A 21836-nucleotide genomic window follows, 5' to 3' on the forward strand; every position below is an offset into this window, starting at 1 on the left:
AATTAATTTATGAAACTTTATGCACTCGTTAGAAAGACAATGTCCTTGCGAATCTTCTCATATAACTTTTGATCACATTTTGCTTCTAGTTTCGTTTAGTATTAAATATTTTCTCGGAAGATCGCGATGGTCGCCGTTACGAAATCATAGACGCCATAAAACAAAAATTAATAACTAACAATTTAGAGTTAAATCCTTTACGGATATTAAATAGGAATGCAGCCTGAAGTTCCAGCTTTGCAATGAAATTATAAAAGTTCACAAATTGTTTACTAAAATTGAGTAATTAATAATTTTTCACTGCCGGGGCCATTCTATCCTTTTCTATCCCCTCTCTGTCCTCGTCTACCACGTGACCAACTGTTCGACGACCTCCTTGCCTATTCTATATTCCTACTACTTTCTTGATTTTTGAGCCCAAATCATAGATGGCGCTGATCGCAGGCGGTAAAACTTTTATTCGTACTAGATACCACTTCTGGTTAGGCGCTAATAATAAAGCTTAATAAATCAATTCGACAGTAGAAAATTAATAAATTTCCAAGTTTTTGTAATTAATTCATGAACATTTATAGTTGTTCAGCAAAGTTGGAATTCTAGGCAACATTCTTATAGGACATTTAATGTAATAATTATTACTTACATGAGCGATAGGTTTTGTATTTTCTGTAGTAAATAAGATTACTATAGAAACGTATTTTTCTTGCATAATATTCTTATTATTTTGTAATAAATTTATATTTGTATAAGAAAGCATAAAAAATAAATTTTTTTATTAAGATATTTTATTTACAGTTTTTTATTTACAATATTTTTATAGGCGAAAAATAAATACAAATTAAAAATAGATTGAAAAAACTACCAAAATATTATGAACGGGAATCGAACCTCGGTCCTTCAACATAGAAACTCTCGACTGTTGCCAATAATCCACGACTTCATCTAGAAACTATTAGAAATTATTGTATAATTAAAGAAGTAATAAAACTTTAATCGTAAATATTTCAAAAACTATTCAGTAGTTGCCGTCATAATGATATATTTTCTTAAACTGCATGACGATATCTGCAAACCTAAAAAGTATGAACTAAATCGGTGACCCGAAGGACTTGCACTCTCCATGTAAGTTCTAAGATGACAATGAAGCTTCTAGCGTTTTTATTTTTCGTACAATAAGTTTTAGTAAAAAATACAGAGAAAATAAAAATATTTTGATATGCAGATATTTATCATAGAAATTTATCCTATGGAGGAGCGAATATAGTTTATAAAATATATATAAATTATCAAATTTATTATTAACAACAAATTGTTCGCAACGTAAATTTATTATAAATGTGGGAAAATTAATAAATTATTGGTTATTACTCGAACTTATCACGTCCTTGCGTTAAAATGTACAAATAATTTTCCAAAAGTTTATAAATTATTGCACCGATTGTTTATAACAAATCAATATTGTTAATAACAAATTGTTCGCAATGTAAATTTATAATAGGAATAAAAAAATTATTTAATTATTGGCTACGAGAGCGGAAAATTAATAATTAATAAAATGGGCGGAGTTCAAAAATTTCCGATCGGAGTGGGGGAATCGGCCGATCGGAGGCTATATAAAGGGCAACGCGACGCGGCAGAACTCATTTGTCAGTTCGACTTCGGAAGTGTAACATCTAATTTACATAGTGCGCGAGGGGTGGGGGTCCGAAGTGAGGTTGGGGCTAGCCACCCCACCCTCATCCCACCCCATTAAATAATTTACTAATAATTTTGTTGTTATTTTCAGATATTAATTATTTTTTTTCTTTCAGGTCTTAATTATTTTTTATTTTTTCAGGTTTTAATTATTTTTTCGCTTTCCAGGTTTTAGTTTTCGTTTCTATTTATTTTTATTCGAATATTTCGTCGTTGGTTTATTTATGTTTCATCGTTGGCTAGATCAGTGGCTAGTCGATAGCCGCTGTCCACTCCACTCACATTCCACCTTCTTAATTAATTTAATAATTTCTTTTCAGATTTTAATTATTTTTGTCGTTTCAGATTTTATATTTTTGACTTTATTTATTTTTATTGTGCATTCGAATATTTCGTATAATATTCGAATGTTCCGTCGTTGGCTTGCTTGTGTCTCATCGTTGGGTTGCTTCTGTCTCATCGTTAGGTTCTTAATAATTTTTGTTTCTTCAAGTCTAATTTATTATTTTTTCAGGTTCTAATATTTTCTTCTTTCCAGGATTTAATTATTTTTCCTTTTTCAGATTTCATTTTTTCGTTTCTATTGATCATTACTTGAGAATTCGAATATTTCTTGTAATATTTGAATGTTTCATCGTTGGTTTGCTTATATCTCATCGGTGTTTTGCTTCTTCCACTTGGTGAACCTTCATGGTTTCTGTTCGTTCGTTTTCTTTCCTCGTACTAACCCGTTTCCTTTCAGGTTTATATTAACAATAATATATTCTGTTTTAGCTTTTAGATTCCCAAGTTTCCTTCCCCCTGTTCATTTGGAACACATCAATGGACAACGCGTGATGTGTTAGACCTAAGTAGTGATAAGATAGATACCTAGACTAAGTACCATGTGCGCGCCATCTGTACAAAGGTAAGCTACCTAACTTGGAGCGAATTTCATATTTTTCCTCCCTTATCCCTCTCGTTACCAAACAGAACATAATTGTTCTCGCGATAATCGCGATTGTTCTTAAGTACCGACTAGCCTGCGCGACGTACTCTCGTGTACTCGACAACTTCGTGTCTCATAAGTCATCCTCACGACTCGTCTCCGACACTCATTTCCAGCCATTGTCAATCTCGTCAAGCATCGAGTTCCAGGGTGGCCCTCGGGTCACTTGTTTCTTCTGGACTTGATGCGGGGGTCCAGCTGCCCCGGTCGCGTACGCGACTGGGGTTCGGGTACGCAGTTGGACGGACATAGTGTCTACGGTTAGACCACAGGGATGATTAAGTTCTACCCCGTGTGGCTGGGATGCGAAGTGTCTGTCTGGCTTGCAATGCCCCGCCGGACCCTCGTATCGACTCTGGAAATTTTTCTTTGCTCGCGTTTTTCATATTTGATTCCCTAAATTTGTGGGAACTTGGAAATATTAGAGTCTTAGAGTTGCGACAGTAGAGTAATAAATTTTAGTATACCGTATCGAAGACCCTTTTGTAAGACACGAAATTTAATAAAGTGTCAGTAGATTCGCTTTAACTTCTTTCGCTCCAAGTTAGATTAGCGTACCTTTGATACAGGTGGCGCCAGTAGGCTGCGCCACTAGGGCGCATGTCCGGGTCTCGATGCGTAGCCACCTCCACGTGGTGAGACCTGGTAATTGGAATCGTTTTCCTAAAAAGATTTTTGGAAAATGATTCCAAGCTAAGAGCTACGCATAAAATTTAAAATATTTCCAATTTCCTTTAGAAATTCTTTTGAAAATTATTTAAAGTAGGATGGAATAGACTATAAGTATTATATATAAAAGTAGGATGGAATAGACTATAAGTATTATATATCATATTCATTTGTCATTTACATTATTATAGCGAGGTTAGCGAATCAAACATGGAGTTCAAAACTAAGTTTCGTATATTCCATTTTCGTGGCAGATAACGTGTAGCCTGACGTTAATCTATCAGTATTATAGGATATGTCGTATACATAAGTGACTATTCAAAGAACTACAATCTCGTGGAAGAGAGTAAATCCGAGAATCGTTCTTGCAGGTCACACGTTAGTAATCGAGGCTCGTAAGTTCGAAACCAACCGTTGTCGGCCCTGGTCCTACGCGACTGGGTATGGGTCCTATAGTCTACTGGGCATGACGAGTCTATGGACAGTCCACTTGGGACTTTGGAGGAGTGTCTGTTCAGCTACTAGACCTCGCTGAACCTTCGTATCGATTCCGGGAGTTTCGTTGGTACGACGACTACCCTGTTCACGTGTATGTCTTGACGAATTCGACAGTGGCTTTTTCTAACTAAATATATATCTTGGTAAGTGTACTACTATCTATATTATTTAATATCCACCACAACTTTCCTTTTTAATTTCAACAGTGCGGCTCTGCCTTGGTACAATAACACGAGTAACAGCTTCGACCACTTCTCGTCGTGGGCGTAGGATTAAAATCGATCTGCCGACTAGTAATTACCGTGAAAAACATCAAAGCAGCTTTTTCGTCGTTAAGGAAACGCGAGGATTGGGAGCAGGGAGGACAGAAGAAAAAATACATTGGAAATAAAAGGAGACGGGAGGATAAAAGCACCGGGGTACGTCTGATCGAAGGTTACAGGGTAGCCCACAAGCGCGTTCGAGTACTTCTTTTGAGCACCGGGAAAAAGGTAGGGGGAACAAAGCACCTCCACCTACCAGGGGGTAGAATGGAATTACTATGTTCGAGTTTCACGCCAGTTCTCGCGACGATTGAACAAACTGTCGAACGAGGACGCTGTTTAATAACCCTCGGTCCAGCTGTAGACCTCCTCCTGTTTCCACTTTTATTTTCGTCCCTATTTTTACCTTTATTTTTATTTTGCGTCCTTCCTCTCGTGTCAACGATCGCGTTTCATTTGCATATTTAAAAGATCCGAAAGGACAAGTACCTCGGGAATGGTAGCTTCCTGTTGCCTGCACAGCACGAATTTGTTCCTCAGTGCCCTCATACCTGCTACCCTTTGCTCTCCTCTTTCCAAATTCAATGCACGTTTATTATTCGTAGATTAGTTCACGGTATCAGAGTATATTAGCTCAGTCAAATTCTGTATTCGTTGCACTGTCACGAAATCTCGACACGATTGCAAGATCACTGGAAGACGGTGCACACTGCTTGACTGTCTAGCTCCAATATTCACACGAAGATACGATACAATATACAGAGTGATCCATGCGACAAAATCACCTCGATTATCACTTAATCGTTAGAGAACCAACGAAAAATTATCTCAGATGGTCCCACATGGTACAATTTCAAAAGAGCAATCAAAAAATGACCCCCAAAATTTCTCTCGAGTCTCCCATGTCACTAAACACTGGAAAAATCGATTTCACGAAACTGGTCCACCCTGTATAACTTATACGACAGCTCACTGATAAACGATTTTAAATAATTCCCGTTCAATAGCTCTACCAATTTTATTTTCACCAGGTCCACGCCTCCGACCAGCACCAAATTAAGAAATTGCTTGGATCCCGATATCGTAATTAACGCGACGAGCCCCACGAGCATTTCGTTAAACGAGATTGCATCCTGGAACCGATCACGAAAACGTTATTAACGCCATCGAACGCGGACCCATCCAGGAACGCGTCCCCTAATCGAGCAGCCGCCACGAATCACTCGAAGAGCAACGCACGAACGCGTGTCTTCCGGCCTAAGTGTACCAACCACCCTTCGCAGAGTACCTGGACATTAAGTTCCAGCGCTAATTACATTCGGTTTAATGGAACGATCGCGTGATCGAAGGCTCGCCCTCCAGCTGCGCTCGGATAGCATCCAGGCCGAACGAAAAACCGTATTCCACGGGGCTGGGGTTATTTACGCGAATAGTATCGCGGCGGATTAGTAATTGCTTACTTAATCACTGCCACCTACGAGACATACGATCGTTCCTGTAATTACATACCGTTCTGCGCGAACGCTGCCTTCGACCCGAGTTCGCAAGCCTCGAGAGTTAGCCCGAGATGAAAAGCTGTCGAAGACCTTATAGAGACGTAGATGATAGCGAGTTCTGTGATTTTCTCAGGCAACTTTCAGATTTGAAGCGTGTTTTCGAATTTTGAGAAAAGGAAAACGAGGAATATCGCGTTGTTGTTATACGAGTCTAATGTGTCGGTTATGGTGAACGTATGTCTCGATTCGAAATATTGGAAGCTTCGTGTTTTAAGCGCGTTGCGAATCAAAAGAATTATTGGGACGAAAGTATAAACTGGATCTAAAAATGAAAAATGAAAAATGATTTCGTCTTATGGATTAAATGCAACGTATTTTGTAATTACCGTCGCAAATTTGATTTTACAAAGAAAGGTATCTTAGAAGCTTCTGATACTTTTAAAAAATATTGGAAGAGAATTCTATGTGCTTTTAATTTAAAATTCCCAACATCCAAGTTTCACAATATTTATGAAAACATAAAATTCGTATTTATCCACTTCTCCTTATTAAAAATATAAATCATGTTCTATGTAATCCAACGAATTTCCAGCGAAACCAAAATTAAAAGAAATTGTGACATTTATATATTAAATCAATCTCGGGTCCCCCTTCGAAGTGTTCAAACAATCATTCTTAAACAACGAAACCTTCGTCCATTTTTCATACCTCTTTAATTCGCCAAAAAATAAAAGAAGAGGAAACAAAACCTGAACAATGATCAATCGACCCTAATCAATTTCGAAAAATTCCGAAAATATTTTATTTCATTATTTTATTATTTTATTCATAAACGGGTCGTAGTTCATTTACATAAAACTTCGTATATAAAAGAAAATCAAACATATTAACGTGATTTAAACACTTTTTTCAGGAGGAATAATTTTAATCAATAGTCATCCGTAATTATCTTTTGAAAGATTCAAATTATTTATCCACCAAACGTTAGCAAGAACACGAGGAATCGAAAAATTTCAAAGAACAGTAAGGACACAGTGATATATGATAGAGAAATCCAGGGAACCGAGAATCTATCACGCGCAAGAGTTGGAAATGCATATTTTCTGAAACTTAGGACCTCGAAGTCGAAGGCTGTCACGTGGAAGGAAATTGATATCGGGGAAATGAAACACGGAGTTGAAAACACGTCTGACTGGTAAACATGGTAATGGTTTGGCGAAAAATATGCGGAAGCTTGTACGCAAACGTCAGACGTAAGAACGAAGCTGGAACGCGACATCGAACGACGAGGATGATAACAAGGTTACGAGCTACATTCGCTCCTCCACGATACAACCCACTAAACCAAGCTACTCGACAATTACCTACCACTTTACTACATCGATTATTACCATTATCGCGTCTTTGTTACGCCTATCGTGTATGAACTACGTCGCGTCGCAACCAGACCAAACAATGGGAGCCGCGTGAAAACGAGGAGGAAAAAATATCACCGGTAATAACCATAAAATCTCTAACGCGTTTCTCGGTATAGAGTACCTAGCTAACGATAATTGAAACGACACGGTGGAAGTAGACAAAAATATACATATACCAGGTGTTCGTGTTAACACCAAGCCTACCAAGGTCGGATGATCTGTGAATAAGAAAGCAGTGGAATTTTAGCAAAATTTAATCATGAGAGACATTGAGAGATTGATTAGAAAAGAAATCGAGTGACTAGGAAGATGCACTCGGAATTTTGAATACAAGTTTCACGAACGGTCATTTAAATATTCCTATATCACGTGTTCGTATTAACACCAAATCTACCAAGGACAGACGACCTGTGAATAAGAAAGCAGTGGAATTTTAGCAAAATTTAATCATGAGAGATATTGAGAGATTGATTAGAAGATGAGTGACTGGGAGAATGCACTCGGAATTTTGAATGCAAGTTTCAAGAACAATTATTTAAATATCCATATACCAGGTGTTCGTATTAACACCAAGTCTACCAAGGACAGACGACCTGTGAGTAAGAAAGCAGTGGAATTTTAGCAAAATTTAATCATGAGAGATATTGAGAGATTGATTAGAAAAAAAATCGCGAAGATGAATGGTCATTGAAATACCCATGTAGATCATGAGAGATATTGAGAGATTGATTAGAAAAAAAATCGCGAAGATAAATGGTCATTTAAATATCCATGTACCAGGTGTTCGTATTAACACCAAACCAACCACTGTCAGATGACCTGTGAATAAGAAAGCAGTGGAATCTTAGAAAAATTGAATCATGAAAGATATTGGGAGACTGATTAGAAGATGAGTGACTAGATAGGATGCATTCGGAATTTTAAATACAAATTTCACGACCGGTCATTGAAATATCCATATATCAGGTGTTAGCATTAACACCAAATCTACCAAGGTCAGACAACCTGTGAATGAGAAAGCAGTGGAATCTTAGAAAAATGAATCGTGAGAGACATTGAGAGATTGATTAGAAGATGACTAAGAGGATACACTCCGAATTTTGAATACGAGTTTAAAGAACTGTCGTTTAGACAGATTTAATCTCTAAGAGAAATCTTTATTTTCCTCTTTCACAAATTTACCCCTTTGCACTCGATAGGCGATCCTCAGTCGCCATTTAATCAGATTCTAAAGACCGATGTTAATTAATATGTCAAATTTAACCAATTTTATGTTTCATCCAACGATGCGTGGAATGTGGAAGTAAAATAATTCTACGTCTTAATTTGTACACGATTTCTTATTTACCGTTTTAAAAATATCATCAAGTCCTCGAATTACTAATTTTCTGTAACGAAAAAATCGTTGAGTGCAAAGAGTCAATATTCCAATTTTTCCCTTTTTACTTTTTCACTTATCAGTCATTCGATCTGACGTTGTAATTATCGTTAATTATCGTCTAAACGGATTTGCCTCCCAATTAATTCGGACAACCAACGTTCCACTGTACCCAAGGCCTTGAATCGACAACGATAAGAACCATCTACGAATCACTTTCTAACAGCCAACATTTTTCTGCTCTTCTCACGTCCGATACTTTTCCCCCGGAGCAATAACCGCAAAGGAGAGAGGAGCCAACGAATTTCACCATTGCCGAATTAATATTCCACGTGCACACCGAATAACTATATTATCCCTGACCGAATTGTCACTACGATTTCACCAGAGAACGGGACCACTCGTCGACACACGCGAGTCCATCGGCAATTCGGTCGACACTGCTCGCAAAACAGTTGGACTCGCAACGGCCGTCCAAGAGGCCGAGGTAGGGGAGTCGGAAATTCAGGAATCCCAATCAAAGAAGACCTACGCGGACTCTGCCACCTCCAATTGCCTGCTCGACCATCGCCAAGGTGGCCAGAGGACGAAATCGCGGTTCCTGGTGGGGCTGGGTCCTCTCGCGACAGGTGATCCACTCGATAATTCTTTGCTCAGCGAATATATCAATGGATTATCGAAGAATATTATTAAAACAGTAAAAAATAGCGCGAATTATTAAAATTTTTGCAATTGGAGATTTTTTGGTTAGAGGAAAATAAAAATTCAAAGATTTTCTGGCATAAAGTCGACACTGGTTTCCATAGCAGTGGATAAGGAATCGTGTAATAATTAAATATATAGACTCATTTAATTTCAGTGCCTCGTACACTGTTACATTATATTAAATTTGGTATATTAATCAATTTGATATTTTTTGGTTAGAGGAAAATAAAAATTCAAAGATTTTCTGGCATAAAGTCGATGATGGTTTCCACAGCAGTGGATAAGGAATCGTGTAATAATTAAATATATAGACTCATTTAATTTCAGTGCCTCATACACTGTTATATTATCTTAAATTTGGTATATTAATCAATTTGATATTTTTTGGCTAGAGGAAAGTAGAAATTCAAAGATTTTCTGGCATAAAGTCGATGATGGTTTCCACAGCAGTGGATAAGGAATCGTGTAATAATTAAATATATAGACTCATTTAATTTCAGTGCCTCATACACTGTTATATTATCTTAAATTTGGTATATTAATCAATTTGATATTTTTTGGCTAGAGGAAAGTAGAAATTCAAAGATTTTCTGGCATAAAGTCGATGATGGTTTCCACAGCAGTGGATAAGGAATCGTGTAATAATTAAATATATAGACTCATTTAATTTCAGTGCCTCATACACTGTTATATTATCTTAAATTTGGTATATTAATCAATTTGATATTTTTTGGCTAGAGGAAAGTAGAAATTCAAAGATTTTCTGGCATAAAGTCGATGATGGTTTCCACAGCAGTGGATAAGGAATCGTGTAATAATTAAATATATAGACTCATTTAATTTCAGTGCCTCATACACTGTTATATTATCTTAAATTTGGTATATTAATCAATTTGATATTTTTTGGCTAGAGGAAAGTAGAAATTCAAAATTTGTACCTCGTACACTATTATATTATCTTAAATTTGGTATATCAATCAATTGGAGAATTTTGGCTAGAGGAAAGTATAATTTGACAGATTTTCTGCCATAAGCCGACGATGGTTTTCACAACAGTGGATAAGGAATCGTGTAATAATTAAATACATGGAATTATTCGATTTCAGTACCTCGTACACTGTTATATTATATTTAATTTGGTATATCAATCAATTGGAGAATTTTGGCTAGAGGAAAGTATAATTTGACAGATTTTCTGCCATAAGCCGACGATGGTTTTCACAGCAGTGGATAAGGAATCGTGTAATAATTAAATACATGGAATTATTCGATTTCAGTACCTCGTACACTGTTATATTATATTAAATTTGGTATATCAATCAATTGGAGAATTTTGGCTAGAGGAAAGTATAATTTGACAGATTTTCTGCCATAAGCCGACGATGGTTTTCACAGCAGTGGATAAGGAATCGTGTAATAATTAAATACATGGAATTATTCGATTTCAGTACCTCGTACACTGTTATATTATATTAAATTTGGTATATCAATCAATTGGAGAATTTTGGCTAGAGGAAAGTATAATTTGAAAGATTTTCTGCCATAAGCCGACGATGGTTTTCACAGCAGTGGATAAGGAATCGTGTAATAATTAAATACATAGACTCATTTAATTTCAGTGCCTCATACACTGTTATATTATCTTAAATTTGGTATATTAATCAATTTGATATTTTTTGGCTAGAGAAAAGTAGAAATTCAAAGATTTTCTGGCATAAAGTCGATGATGGTTTCCACAGCAGTGGATAAGGAATCGTGTAATAATTAAATACATGGAATTATTCGATTTCAGTACCTCGTACACTGTTATATTATATTAAATTTGGTATATCAATCAATTGGATAATTTTGACTAGAGGAAAGTATAATTTGAAAGATTTTCTGCCATAAAGTCGACGATGGTTTTCACAACAGTGGATAAGAAATCGTGTAATAATTAAATACATAGAATTATTCGATTTTAGTACCTCGTACACTGTTATATTATCTTTAATTTGGTATATCAATCAATTGCAGATTTTTTGGCTAGTGTAAAGTAGAATTTCAAAGATTTCCTGCCATAAAGTCGACGATGGTTTTTACAGAAGTAGATAAGAAATCGTGTAATAATTAAATACATAGAATTATTCGATTTTAGTACCTTATACACTGTGATATTATATTAAATTTGGTATATCAATGAATATTAATTTTCAAAATTGGAATAAATGGGGGATGAAGATCGTCTCTGAAGTGCAAAGAATTATCAATCCCTATTAAAAATTCTCTATTTATTTACGGTGTTCGAATTTTAAAAAAATGATAAAATGAAATAAATTTTATGTCTCATTCTAGTCGTACACTCGTACTCAGGTTTTTTGGCAAAATAGGGAAAAATCGAACCGTTTGATCAAATTAATTTTGTTTAATTCATAATATACTTGAAACACGAAACTTCTAACACACAAAACATAGGCCAGTCTCATAATCACGTATGTCCAAATATGAACCAAATCTATATTAAACTCCGACCTTTTATTTTCTCAATCACCATGAAATATCCTGTCATTTTTGATAAAATTTCAATTTTCACTGAAAAAAATCGTCATTGTCGATAAAAACGAAACGTAATTTTCGTGCACAGTGTATGAATTATAAGAAAAGGTAATTAATAAATATACGTATTACGGTATTTCGCGAGGAAATTTTGCATTGGAGAGCGAAATACTAAAACTCGCAACACCTATGGGGCTACCATTTGACGGGCGAAAAGAGGCGCGATCGACCCAACAAAATGGCCACGCAGCAGCAAGACAAAGCGAACTCAATTTCGAGTTTCCTCTGACCAGTTGGCCACGTAGTTCTACAGAGGGTAGTATGGGGTGGCCGATGGTTAAACGCTAAACACCGGTTTATCCTGACAGAGGCCGCGCGACTATAGATCATTTAACGGGCTGGCGCACCTTAACACTCGACGTCTCGAATCGAAACTTGCGTGTAACTAGTTAACCGGAGTTCCGGTACAACACGTTGCCGGCGAATTTCCGTTGTTAATCGAGAAACTCGCGACCCCGTATCCTAGCCTCTAATTACTGGCCCTTCGTGGACATGGTCTATAATATTGCCGTTCCACCTAACACTTGCACTAGCCATGGCAGAGTCTTTCTGAATCATCCTTCTTTGACGTGACGATTAACCCTCACGTGGTTCACGATTTTCTTTGTCTCTTAAAATTGGAAAATTTTTAGAGAGGAAGGAATATTTATTATGGTGGGTAATTAGTGGACAATTTTTGTTTCTTCTTTTTTCTTAAAATTGAGAATTTTGACAAGATGTAGGTCTGAAATTCGTTGCAATAGAATTCTAATATTTATTTATTCATTTATTTATTTTTTGGTGTATTTATTGTGGATTATTGATTATGACGTACTTGATAATTTCCTCCTTTCTTTGAAATTGAGAATTTTGAGAATAAGTGGGTTTGAAATTGGTTGCAATAGAATTCTGATATTTATTTATTTATTTTTGGGGGTATTTATTGTGAATTATTAACTCAGGCGTAGTTAATAATTTCCTGCTTTCTTTGAAATTGAGAATTTTGGGAATAAGTGGGTCTGAAATTGGTTGCAATAGGATTCTGATATTTATTTATTTATTTTTGGGGGTATTTATTACAGATTATTAACTCTGACGTAGTTAATAATTTTTTCCTTTTTCAAAACTGAGAATTTTTAGTAGAAGTTGGTTTGAAATTCGTTGCAATAAGATTCCGATATTTATTTATTTATTTATTTATTTTTGGATGTATTTATTGTGGATTATTAATTATGACATAGTTGATAATTTCCTCCTTTCTTTGAAATTGAGAATTTTGAATAGAAGTGGGTCTAAAATTGGTTTGCAATAGGATTCTAATATTTATTTATTTATTTTTGGATGTATTTTTTGTGGATTATTAATTATGACGTACTTTATAATTTTCTCCTTTTTCTAAAACAGAATTTTTAAAAGAAGTGGGTCTGAAATTGGTTACAATAGGATTCTAATATATTTTCTTTTTCTCTCAGTATTTATTGCAAATAATTAATTCTGTTAAAATCAACGATTGTGTCTATTTTTAAAAATCGGAAGATCTTGGAAAGGAGTGAATACAAAGATGATTGCATCAGGTATTGGTTCAGAATTTTATATTGTTCTACTTGCAAGACACTTGCAGATGAATGTCTAAAGCCACCTACAGCGTGGTAATTTATTACCTAATTTATTGCTTGATTTTTCCAACTTACTCGATTCATTGCCTAGGTTCTTGAAAGTTTTCCAAGAAGACGAATAAAACTAGGTAGACCATGAGATCAATGATACATTATTTTCCTTAAATTTTAGCAGAAATTTCATCTCACTCGATGAACTCACACCCCATCTCATTTAAAAAAACCTTAAATGTACCTCTACCCCATAAACTTGCATCGAATCTACAAAATTCATACCGATCCATGCTAACAAGCATAATTTCCTTCATCATCTGCCAATTTGTTCACTGAAAATAGGTTCAGAATTTCGTACGTCTGCTGTCAATCTTTCTACCACGTATCTCCCAAGATGAATATAATTTTGCACATACAACTATACTATTATCAACTATGCTATCTATTTTTCAATGACAACGTATCACGGGAAGATAACCGATAGAAAGATTAATTTATTATATTTTAAAAGTCGTCACGTTTTCAGAAAATCTCAATAGTTGGCTCGGCGAATGTCAATTTAAACAGGGTACAAGGTGATGGAAGACTCACCTTTAATTTGCGCCTTGCGTTGAATTTCTTCAAACAATCCACAGTCTCTTGTCTGTGGACGACGGACGCGACACGTTCACGTTGCTGTAACACGGAAAGAAAAGGAAGAAAATTGACGTTGGTTGCTGAAGATGTTCCCGAGTGATGGATGGACGTTTCACGAGGCTGCTTTTACTTACGCAGATCCATGGGTGCTTCAGTGCCTCGCTGGCGGTGATCCTTTTGCTCGGGTTCACCGTCAGCATCTGATTGATTAGGTTCTTGGCTTCCGGCGTGACGGTGTCCCATTCTGGGCTCGGGTACTGCGGAAAGCAAACCAGACGAATAATTTGTTAACGGTTTCTAAAGTTCACGAACTTGGTAAACGTTATTGGTGACTTGGAAATGTTAGAATAAGGGGAAACGGAGGAAAGAAATTTCATTTAAAGTTTACGATCTTGGTAAACGTTAATGATAGTTGTAAAATGTTAGGGTAAGGGAAAAGGGATGAAAGAAATTTTATTTAAAGTTTAGAATCTTGGTAAATATTAATGGTAGCTGTGAAATGTTAGGATAAGAGGAAATGGACGAAAGAAATTTTATTTAAAGTTTAGAATATTGATAATTATTATTGGTGACTGTAAAATGTTACAATAAAGGAAAATGGACGAAAGAAATTTTATTTAAAGTTTAAAATATTGGTAAACATTATTGGTAATTGTGGAAATGGTGAAAAGAAATTTTATTTAAAGTTTAGAATCTTGGTAAATATTAATGGTAGCTGTGAAATGTTAGGATAAGAGAAAATGGACGAAAGAAATTTTATTTAAAGTTTAGAATATTGATAATTATTATTGGTGACTGTAAAATGTTATAATAAAGGAAAACGGACGAAAGAAATTTTATTTAAATTTTAGAATATTGGTAGTCATTAATGGCAGCTATAAAATGTTAGAATAAGGGAAAATGGACGAAGGAAATTTTATTTAAAGTTTAGAATATTGGTAAACATTATTGGTAATTGTGGAAATGGTGGAAAGAAATTTTACTTAAAGTTTAGAATCTTGGTAATCATTATTGGTGGCTAGGAAATGTTAGAATAAGGGAAAATGGACGAAAGAAATTTCATTTAAAGTTTACAATCTTGGTAAACATTAATGGTAACTTATAAAATGTTAGAACAAGGGAAAATGAACGAAAGAAATTTTATTTAAAGTTTAGAATGCTGGTAATCATTATTGGTGACTGTGAAGTATTAGACTAAGGGAAAATGGACGAAAGAAATTTCCAAATTGGGTTCGACCGAAGAAATTTCTAAAATTTTTAGTTTAAGTGACGTTTTTAAGAAATAAATCATAGTTAATCCTCGAAATGCGGATGAATTTAGGTTAACACAGACGAATGCAGAGCCATTTTGACTCGCGATGTAAAATTTCTGTGATCCGTGAATTTTATAGAAATGAATATAAACGTGCATATTTTTCTATATATTTTACAATTTTCTTGTTTATTCACACTTGAAACATAAAACTCTTGTGTAATTCTAACAAATAAATTCATCGCAAATTTGACATCTTACAATGGTCTTTGTATTATTGCCAACATAAATGTAACATCATGATCATCTTCGAGATACCCTGGTACAATTTGATTTTCCGAATTCAAACACGTTTACAACATTATTTATTTGCTATATTGATATGTTATTTATAATCAGTATCACGCGTTTCTCATTGTGCTTTTCAAACTTTTTGTACCGATTTTATCCCAGTTTTGTCAAAACGACACAGCATTCGTCATACGGCAGTTAATTTCCCAACAATATCCCCTATGATCAATTTAAACGAAGAGAAATAAGTCTGGCTGGAGGTAAAACGCCAGCTCTGTAATCCGAAAAACAATTCACCGATCGACTGAAAAATTGAAAAAGCAATCAAGAGCTTTCGAGCACGATGGATCGACCATGCGATTTAGAATTTTTTTTTAAATTCTTCAAAAGGATTCAGGGTCCCCATAAAAATTAAAAACCGAACAAAGGAGTCAATCGATGGACTACGTGATTCAGAAATTTTTTAAAATCCTTCAGGACTGTTCAGGGTTCCCATAAAAATTGGAAACATAGCGAAGAAGTCAATCGATGGACTACGTGGCTCAGAAATTTTTTACAATTTTCCAGGACTGCTCAGAGTTTCCATAAAAATTAAAAATTGAATAAAGGAGTCGATCGATCGACCACATAACTTAGAAATTTTTTAAAAATTCTCCAAAGGAATTCAGGGTTCCCATAAAAATTGGAAAGCGAATAAGGAAGTCGATCGATCGACCACTCGACTCAGAAATTTTTTAATATTCTCCAGGAGGGTTCAGAGTCGTCATAAAAATTGGAAACATAGCGAAGAAGTCAATCGATGGACTACGTGGCTCAGAAATTTTTTAAAATTCTTCAAGACTGTTCAAGATTTCCATAAAAATTAAAAATTGAATAAGGAAGTCGATCGATCGACCACGTAACTCAGAAATTTTTTAAAAATTCTCCAGGAGGGTTCAGAGTCGTCATAAAAATTGGAAACATAGCGAAGAAGTCAATCGATGGACTACGTGGCTCAGAAATTTTTTAAAATTCTTCAGGACTGTTCAAGATTTCCATAAAAATTAAGAATTGAATAAAGAAGTCGATCGATCGACCGCGTAACTCAGAATTTTTTTAAAAATTCTCCAAAGGAATTCAGGGTTCCCATAAAAATTGGAAAACGAGTAAAGTAGTCGATCGATCCAGATAGGTTTCACGAGAAATCGAGTCGGAATTGGCATAAGCAGATCTTACGTCGTACGATCCGGCCTTGATCTGCGCGTACAGTCGGTGCTGATCCTCGTCCCAAAATGGCGGATAACCGACCAGGAGGATGTAAAGAATGACACCGCACGCCCAGATGTCGACTGGCTTGCCGTATGGTTCTTTCTTGAGGACTTCCGGGCTGAGGTAACCGGGCGTCCCGGCGAAACCTTTACATGGATTATTTCCAGTTACTCTTTGCACAAATATCGTCTATATTTTGCATTCTAATATTCCACCAAGCATTTAACATTCCTATCCTTCAATACCCTTATATCAAAAAAATTAAAAGATATTACTGTACTATTAATTAATCATAAATTTGAAGCCCTTCAATTTTCATTCGAAAGATTAATTTTGATCGACAGCTAGAAATATGAAAACACGAGATGCTGGATGCTTTAAGCTCGCGAAGAAAGAAAGGGAAAAATTTGGAAGCAAAAGTCTCATTAATATCATATCCATATTTGATATTAAAATAGTAGAAATAAGAATAAAAGAGTTGAAAATTTCATAAACTTAGATTTAAATAGCAACGAAACTTAAATTTGAGATCTCCGAATTTTTATTCGAGAGAGGAGAACGAAACGTGAAATGCTTTCGAACGAGGACGAAAAAGGGAAAATTTCGGAAGGGAAGTAGATTGTCGGTGATTTCTCGATTAGAATTCTGGAGGAAATGGAAGTTAATCTAGCCACGGTCTTCGAACACCTCTCGACCACTGTCACGTCTCTGTACTCCCGAGTTTTGAATTTCGCGCGTTCGGAGTGGCGGAAACCACGGCCTCGAGGAAGTCACAACGGAGTTTCGAGCTATCGGCTTTTCGAGAACGGAAACGAACGTCGGCAGGTTTGAAATCGACCGTTCGACAGACAGTGGTAGATGAAAAGCGACGAACGTTGTTCCGCAGCTTCCGGCCATCAAAATCATTTTGGCCTGTTGATACCATTTTTACGATCGCGAATATACTTGTCTCTATCGTTTCTTTCCATACGAGTGTCGGTTTAGAGTCTACCTGTTGAACACTTGCGAGAATATTTTCGAGAATTGCCTATGAATACAATTCAAATAAAATTAGATGGAAGTATAGGGTATACCAAAATTTGCGCAAGAAGAAATTTTTACAGAAAGCACAGGCTTGACAGAAAGAACATTTTTCTTTATTGGCAACACTTTGCCACACAAATGGCACAAAATTTGAATCTTTTCGAAAAAAAAATTTCTGTATAAAATACTAAACAGTATCACTGTCAAAATATTTCTAAATAAAATACTAAACAGTATTACTGTCAAAATATTTCTAAATAAAATACGAAACGGTACCGGTATCAAAAAATTTCTAAATAAAATACTAAACAGTATTACTGTCAAAATATTTCTAAATAAAATACGAAACGGTACCGGTATCAACATTTTTCTGTATAAAATATTAAACAGTATCACTGTCAAAATATTTCTAAATAAAATACTAAACAGTATTACTGTTAAAATATTTCTAAATAAAATACTAAACAGTATCACTGTCAAAAAATTTCTAAATAAAATACTAAACAGTATTACTGTCAAAATATTTCTAAATAAAATACTAAACAGTATCACTGTCAAAAAATTTCTAAATAAAATACTAAACAGTATTACTGTCAAAATATTTCTAAATAAAATACTAAACAGTATCACTGTCAAAAAATTTCTAAATAAAATACTAAACAGTATCACTGTCAAAAAATTTCTAAATGAAATACTAAACAGTATTACTGTCAAAATATTTCTAAATAAAATACTAAACAGTATCACATTCAAAAAATTTCTAAATAAAATACTAAACAGTATTACTGTCAAAATATTTCTAAATAAAATACGAAACGGTACCGGTATCAAAAAATTTCTGTATGAAATACTAAATAGTATCACTGTCAAAATATTTCTAAATAAAATACTAAACAATAATACTAAACTGTGAAAAAATGTCTAAATAAAATACGGAACGTCTCTCGCGAAATGACTGCACGCAGTCTTAGGGGATGAAACGCACGACGGAGATGTCAGCAAGAGCGTCGGGAAGAAAAACAAAAACGTCACAGGGGCCTAATAAAATCGTGTTTCTCTATCGAGAAGCGAGAAAGCAGGATGAGGAGAAAGCGGTGAAAGAAGAAAAGATGGATGGACTCACCGAACCATGCGGGTGCTTCGCCCTGCACCTCGATCGCCAATCCAAAGTCCGCTAATTTCACAGCCGCGCCCTTCGCCTTACTTGCGAGGAGTAAATTTTCGGGCTGCAACAGGAAGCAGACTCGTCGACATTCCTGTTCACTCTTCGCACAAACCGTTGCCGTCGTCCTGCATTTTTACGCGGCCATGCTGTAGGTTGATCCACCAACAGGAGATATATACGTGCATGCTTGACACACATTGCGCGTCTACCTTCTACGCTGCGCTGCTTTCCCCTCTCTTTTCCTTCTCTCTTTTCCTTTTTTACTTTTTTACTTTTTTTTTTCTTTTTTTTAATCCTCTCCCTCTCTTTCGGTCTCCACGAAGCGCCACTTTTCGTGCGGCCTCCGCAGTGCTCCCTTCCTACGTATTTTTTCCGTCAACCTGCCTTCCTCTAGTCGAATTAATTTCCTCTCCTTTTGTCCTTCGCGACTACCTAATTTCACCCTAGCCGAAAATTCCCGCGGCATTCGACCACTCGAATGGCAATTCAACGCGGAATTCCAAGTTTCAAATTGGAAATTCAGATTCGAAAGAGAAGAAAGCGAGTGAAAAATGAGAAAGAAAATTCATTCCGGATTCTATACCCCGTTCCTTTAAATCCTGCAGACCCTGTTTTAACGTGTTTTACCTTCTCCCTTTAATCGTCTCTACCTTTTCTCTTTTCTTTTTTTCTTTTTTTATCATGAAATCCCGTGTTCCATCGACTACAGAGCCCTAACCGTTTATCTGAAAATGTTCGGTTAAACACACTGAACCTTTGAGTTCCCGGTGTACTGGACCCTTTCAAGCATGGCACTAGTTCGTCCGTAACATTCGTTTCTCTACGTACTTTCAGGTCCCTGTGCACAACTCCATTGTAGTGGCAGTGGTGTACGCTTTCCAGGATTTGTTGGATACAGTGCGACGCGTCCGCTTCGCTGTAGAACTCTCGCGCCACGATATCCTCGAACAGTTCGCCGCCAGTCACTCTGAAAATCAGACATCAGACCTCTGCGAATCTCGGTTTCCGAGGGCTCCTCGAGCTCGATGATCTTCGCTCTCGGTGAAGAGGGAACCTCGAGCGAGGCGAATTTTTGGACGATTTTGAAGGAGCGTGGCCCCATTGACGAGGACGAAGAATTTGGGACACTGGGAAACTCGTAAGGTAAACTTCCAGGGAAGAAGGACCTCGCGAGTTGATTATTCCGGGGATCAGGGAATCGCAGAATCGAAAAGTTGAAGAATTATTGGAAATTTTTTTGGAAGTCGAGGAAGTATGGAATTTAAGGATTAGATATGACGAAATGAAATTCAAATTTGGTGATTGGATATTAGAAAATTGGGAAAAATCGGGTTTCAGATTACTTGATTACTTAATTATTAAATTGGACAATTGTATACTCGTATGCAAATATATGTAAATATACAGTGGTGGACAGAAGGAAGCTTAAAATTATCTACAACTTCTATAGTAATTATATTTATGTAAAAAAATTATATTATCTATTTTTTTATAGTAATCATATTTATGTAAAAAAATTATGTTATCTATGTTTTATAGCAATTATATTTATCTAAAAATTATGTGATATTTAAATTTCCTGTTCTTCGCCATTGTATATAAATTATATATTTGTATCACTGTGACAATATACTAGTTGTACATAGTTGAATATATATATATTCTCACAATAGTAATATAGCAGTAACACAATTTTTCAAAAGTGATACTATAAAATATTATTAAATATTATAAAATATAATATTAAAATATTATAAAAGTATTATTAAATACCCCGATAATATATATACGTATATTATATATATACCTATATATTCTCACAATAGTAATATATGAGTGACACAATTTTACAAAAGTGATACTATAAAATATTATTAAATACTTGGAGTTTCAGATTAATTAAATCTCGGACGAAGGAAATCTCGGAATTTCTGGGAAAAGTAGCTACAGTGATAATATTTGTGGCAAATATTATAAAAGTCCAGTGAATCTTAAACGAGCCCCGTATCGATCGAGCTGGCAATTAAATACCCTGTCGTGATACTTTTCACCGCTGAACATCGATACCTCGCGACCATGCGAGCTCATTAATATGCAAATCGAGGCTGATTTAAATTCACGAGAGCAGGCGGTTGGAATAATTAGTCGGTGACTGGAACAAATTAACAATTACCGGGCCAAGTCGCGAGAAAGGGGGAAAGAATGGCGGAAGATGTAGACGTTGGCGTAAGTTTCCACTACTGAATCCGTAATTACGGATTCCGCGAATAAAACGTCCAGTCACCGTGCACGTTCGCGAATGAAGCTGTTCCCTTCGAAATCATTAATCATCGATGGCGAAACTTTAAATCCGAAAAGACAAATGATTCCCGAAGCATGAAATATCTTCCACGGACTCGAGCAGGGAACATTAGTTACGACGTTCCCCTCTTTCTCGTGTCATGCAATCCCTGGCAGAAAGTTTTTAATGAAACGCAATAACGCGAAATCGATTAAACGAGACGGGAAACGCAAAATGCTATTGTACCTTCGTGTAAAAGTAAAATTGGAAAACTTTATGCCGGATTGAAAAGTCTGGTGTTATGGGGTGGTATTGGAGGGGTGTCGTGGGTATTTAAGAAATCAAGGCACTATTTCGCGTTAACCCTTTGCGGACGAACGTCGCATATATGTCGGTGATGACAACTGATAGGGCCGAGGGACTCATAAATGCGTCCCACGTAAACGCGATGCTATGGCCCTAGGACCGTAAGTCCCAAGTTAAATGGTGAACTGTTTTATGTCCTTATTGCCAGCTATGAGCGAAAATCGCGTTTAACACGTGAAGTGCACAGTCCTTTTTGTTTGCTGTTCCGTTCAGGCCCAGACTCGGCTGTCAAGTGTTCGTGAAACTTGGAAATACTGTACCAATTGTTATAACAGAAATT

At 35.8% G+C, this 21836-nt stretch overlaps 1 protein-coding gene across 22 annotated transcripts in view; it reads right to left on the reverse strand.

The window, feature by feature from the left end:
* The window catches only part of CaMKII (Calcium/calmodulin-dependent protein kinase II), a 228280-nt gene that overhangs the window by 64713 nt on the left and 141731 nt on the right, over positions 1-21836 (reverse strand). For all 22 annotated transcript variants that reach the window (XM_017910420.1, XM_017910428.1, XM_017910418.1 and 19 more), the window contains exons 5-9: positions 19738-19876; positions 18868-18970; positions 16689-16867; positions 14065-14187; positions 13886-13969 (exon numbers count right to left, since the gene is read on the reverse strand). In XM_017910420.1, the coding sequence (XP_017765909.1) occupies positions 13886-13969; positions 14065-14187; positions 16689-16867; positions 18868-18970; positions 19738-19876 (628 nt within the window). The remainder of the gene's footprint in view (positions 1-13885; positions 13970-14064; positions 14188-16688; positions 16868-18867; positions 18971-19737; positions 19877-21836) is intronic.

Source organism: Eufriesea mexicana, unplaced genomic scaffold (assembly GCF_001483705.2).
Source record: "Eufriesea mexicana isolate 0111107269 unplaced genomic scaffold, ASM148370v2 scaffold100, whole genome shotgun sequence".
NCBI lineage: Eukaryota > Metazoa > Arthropoda > Insecta > Hymenoptera > Apidae > Eufriesea > Eufriesea mexicana.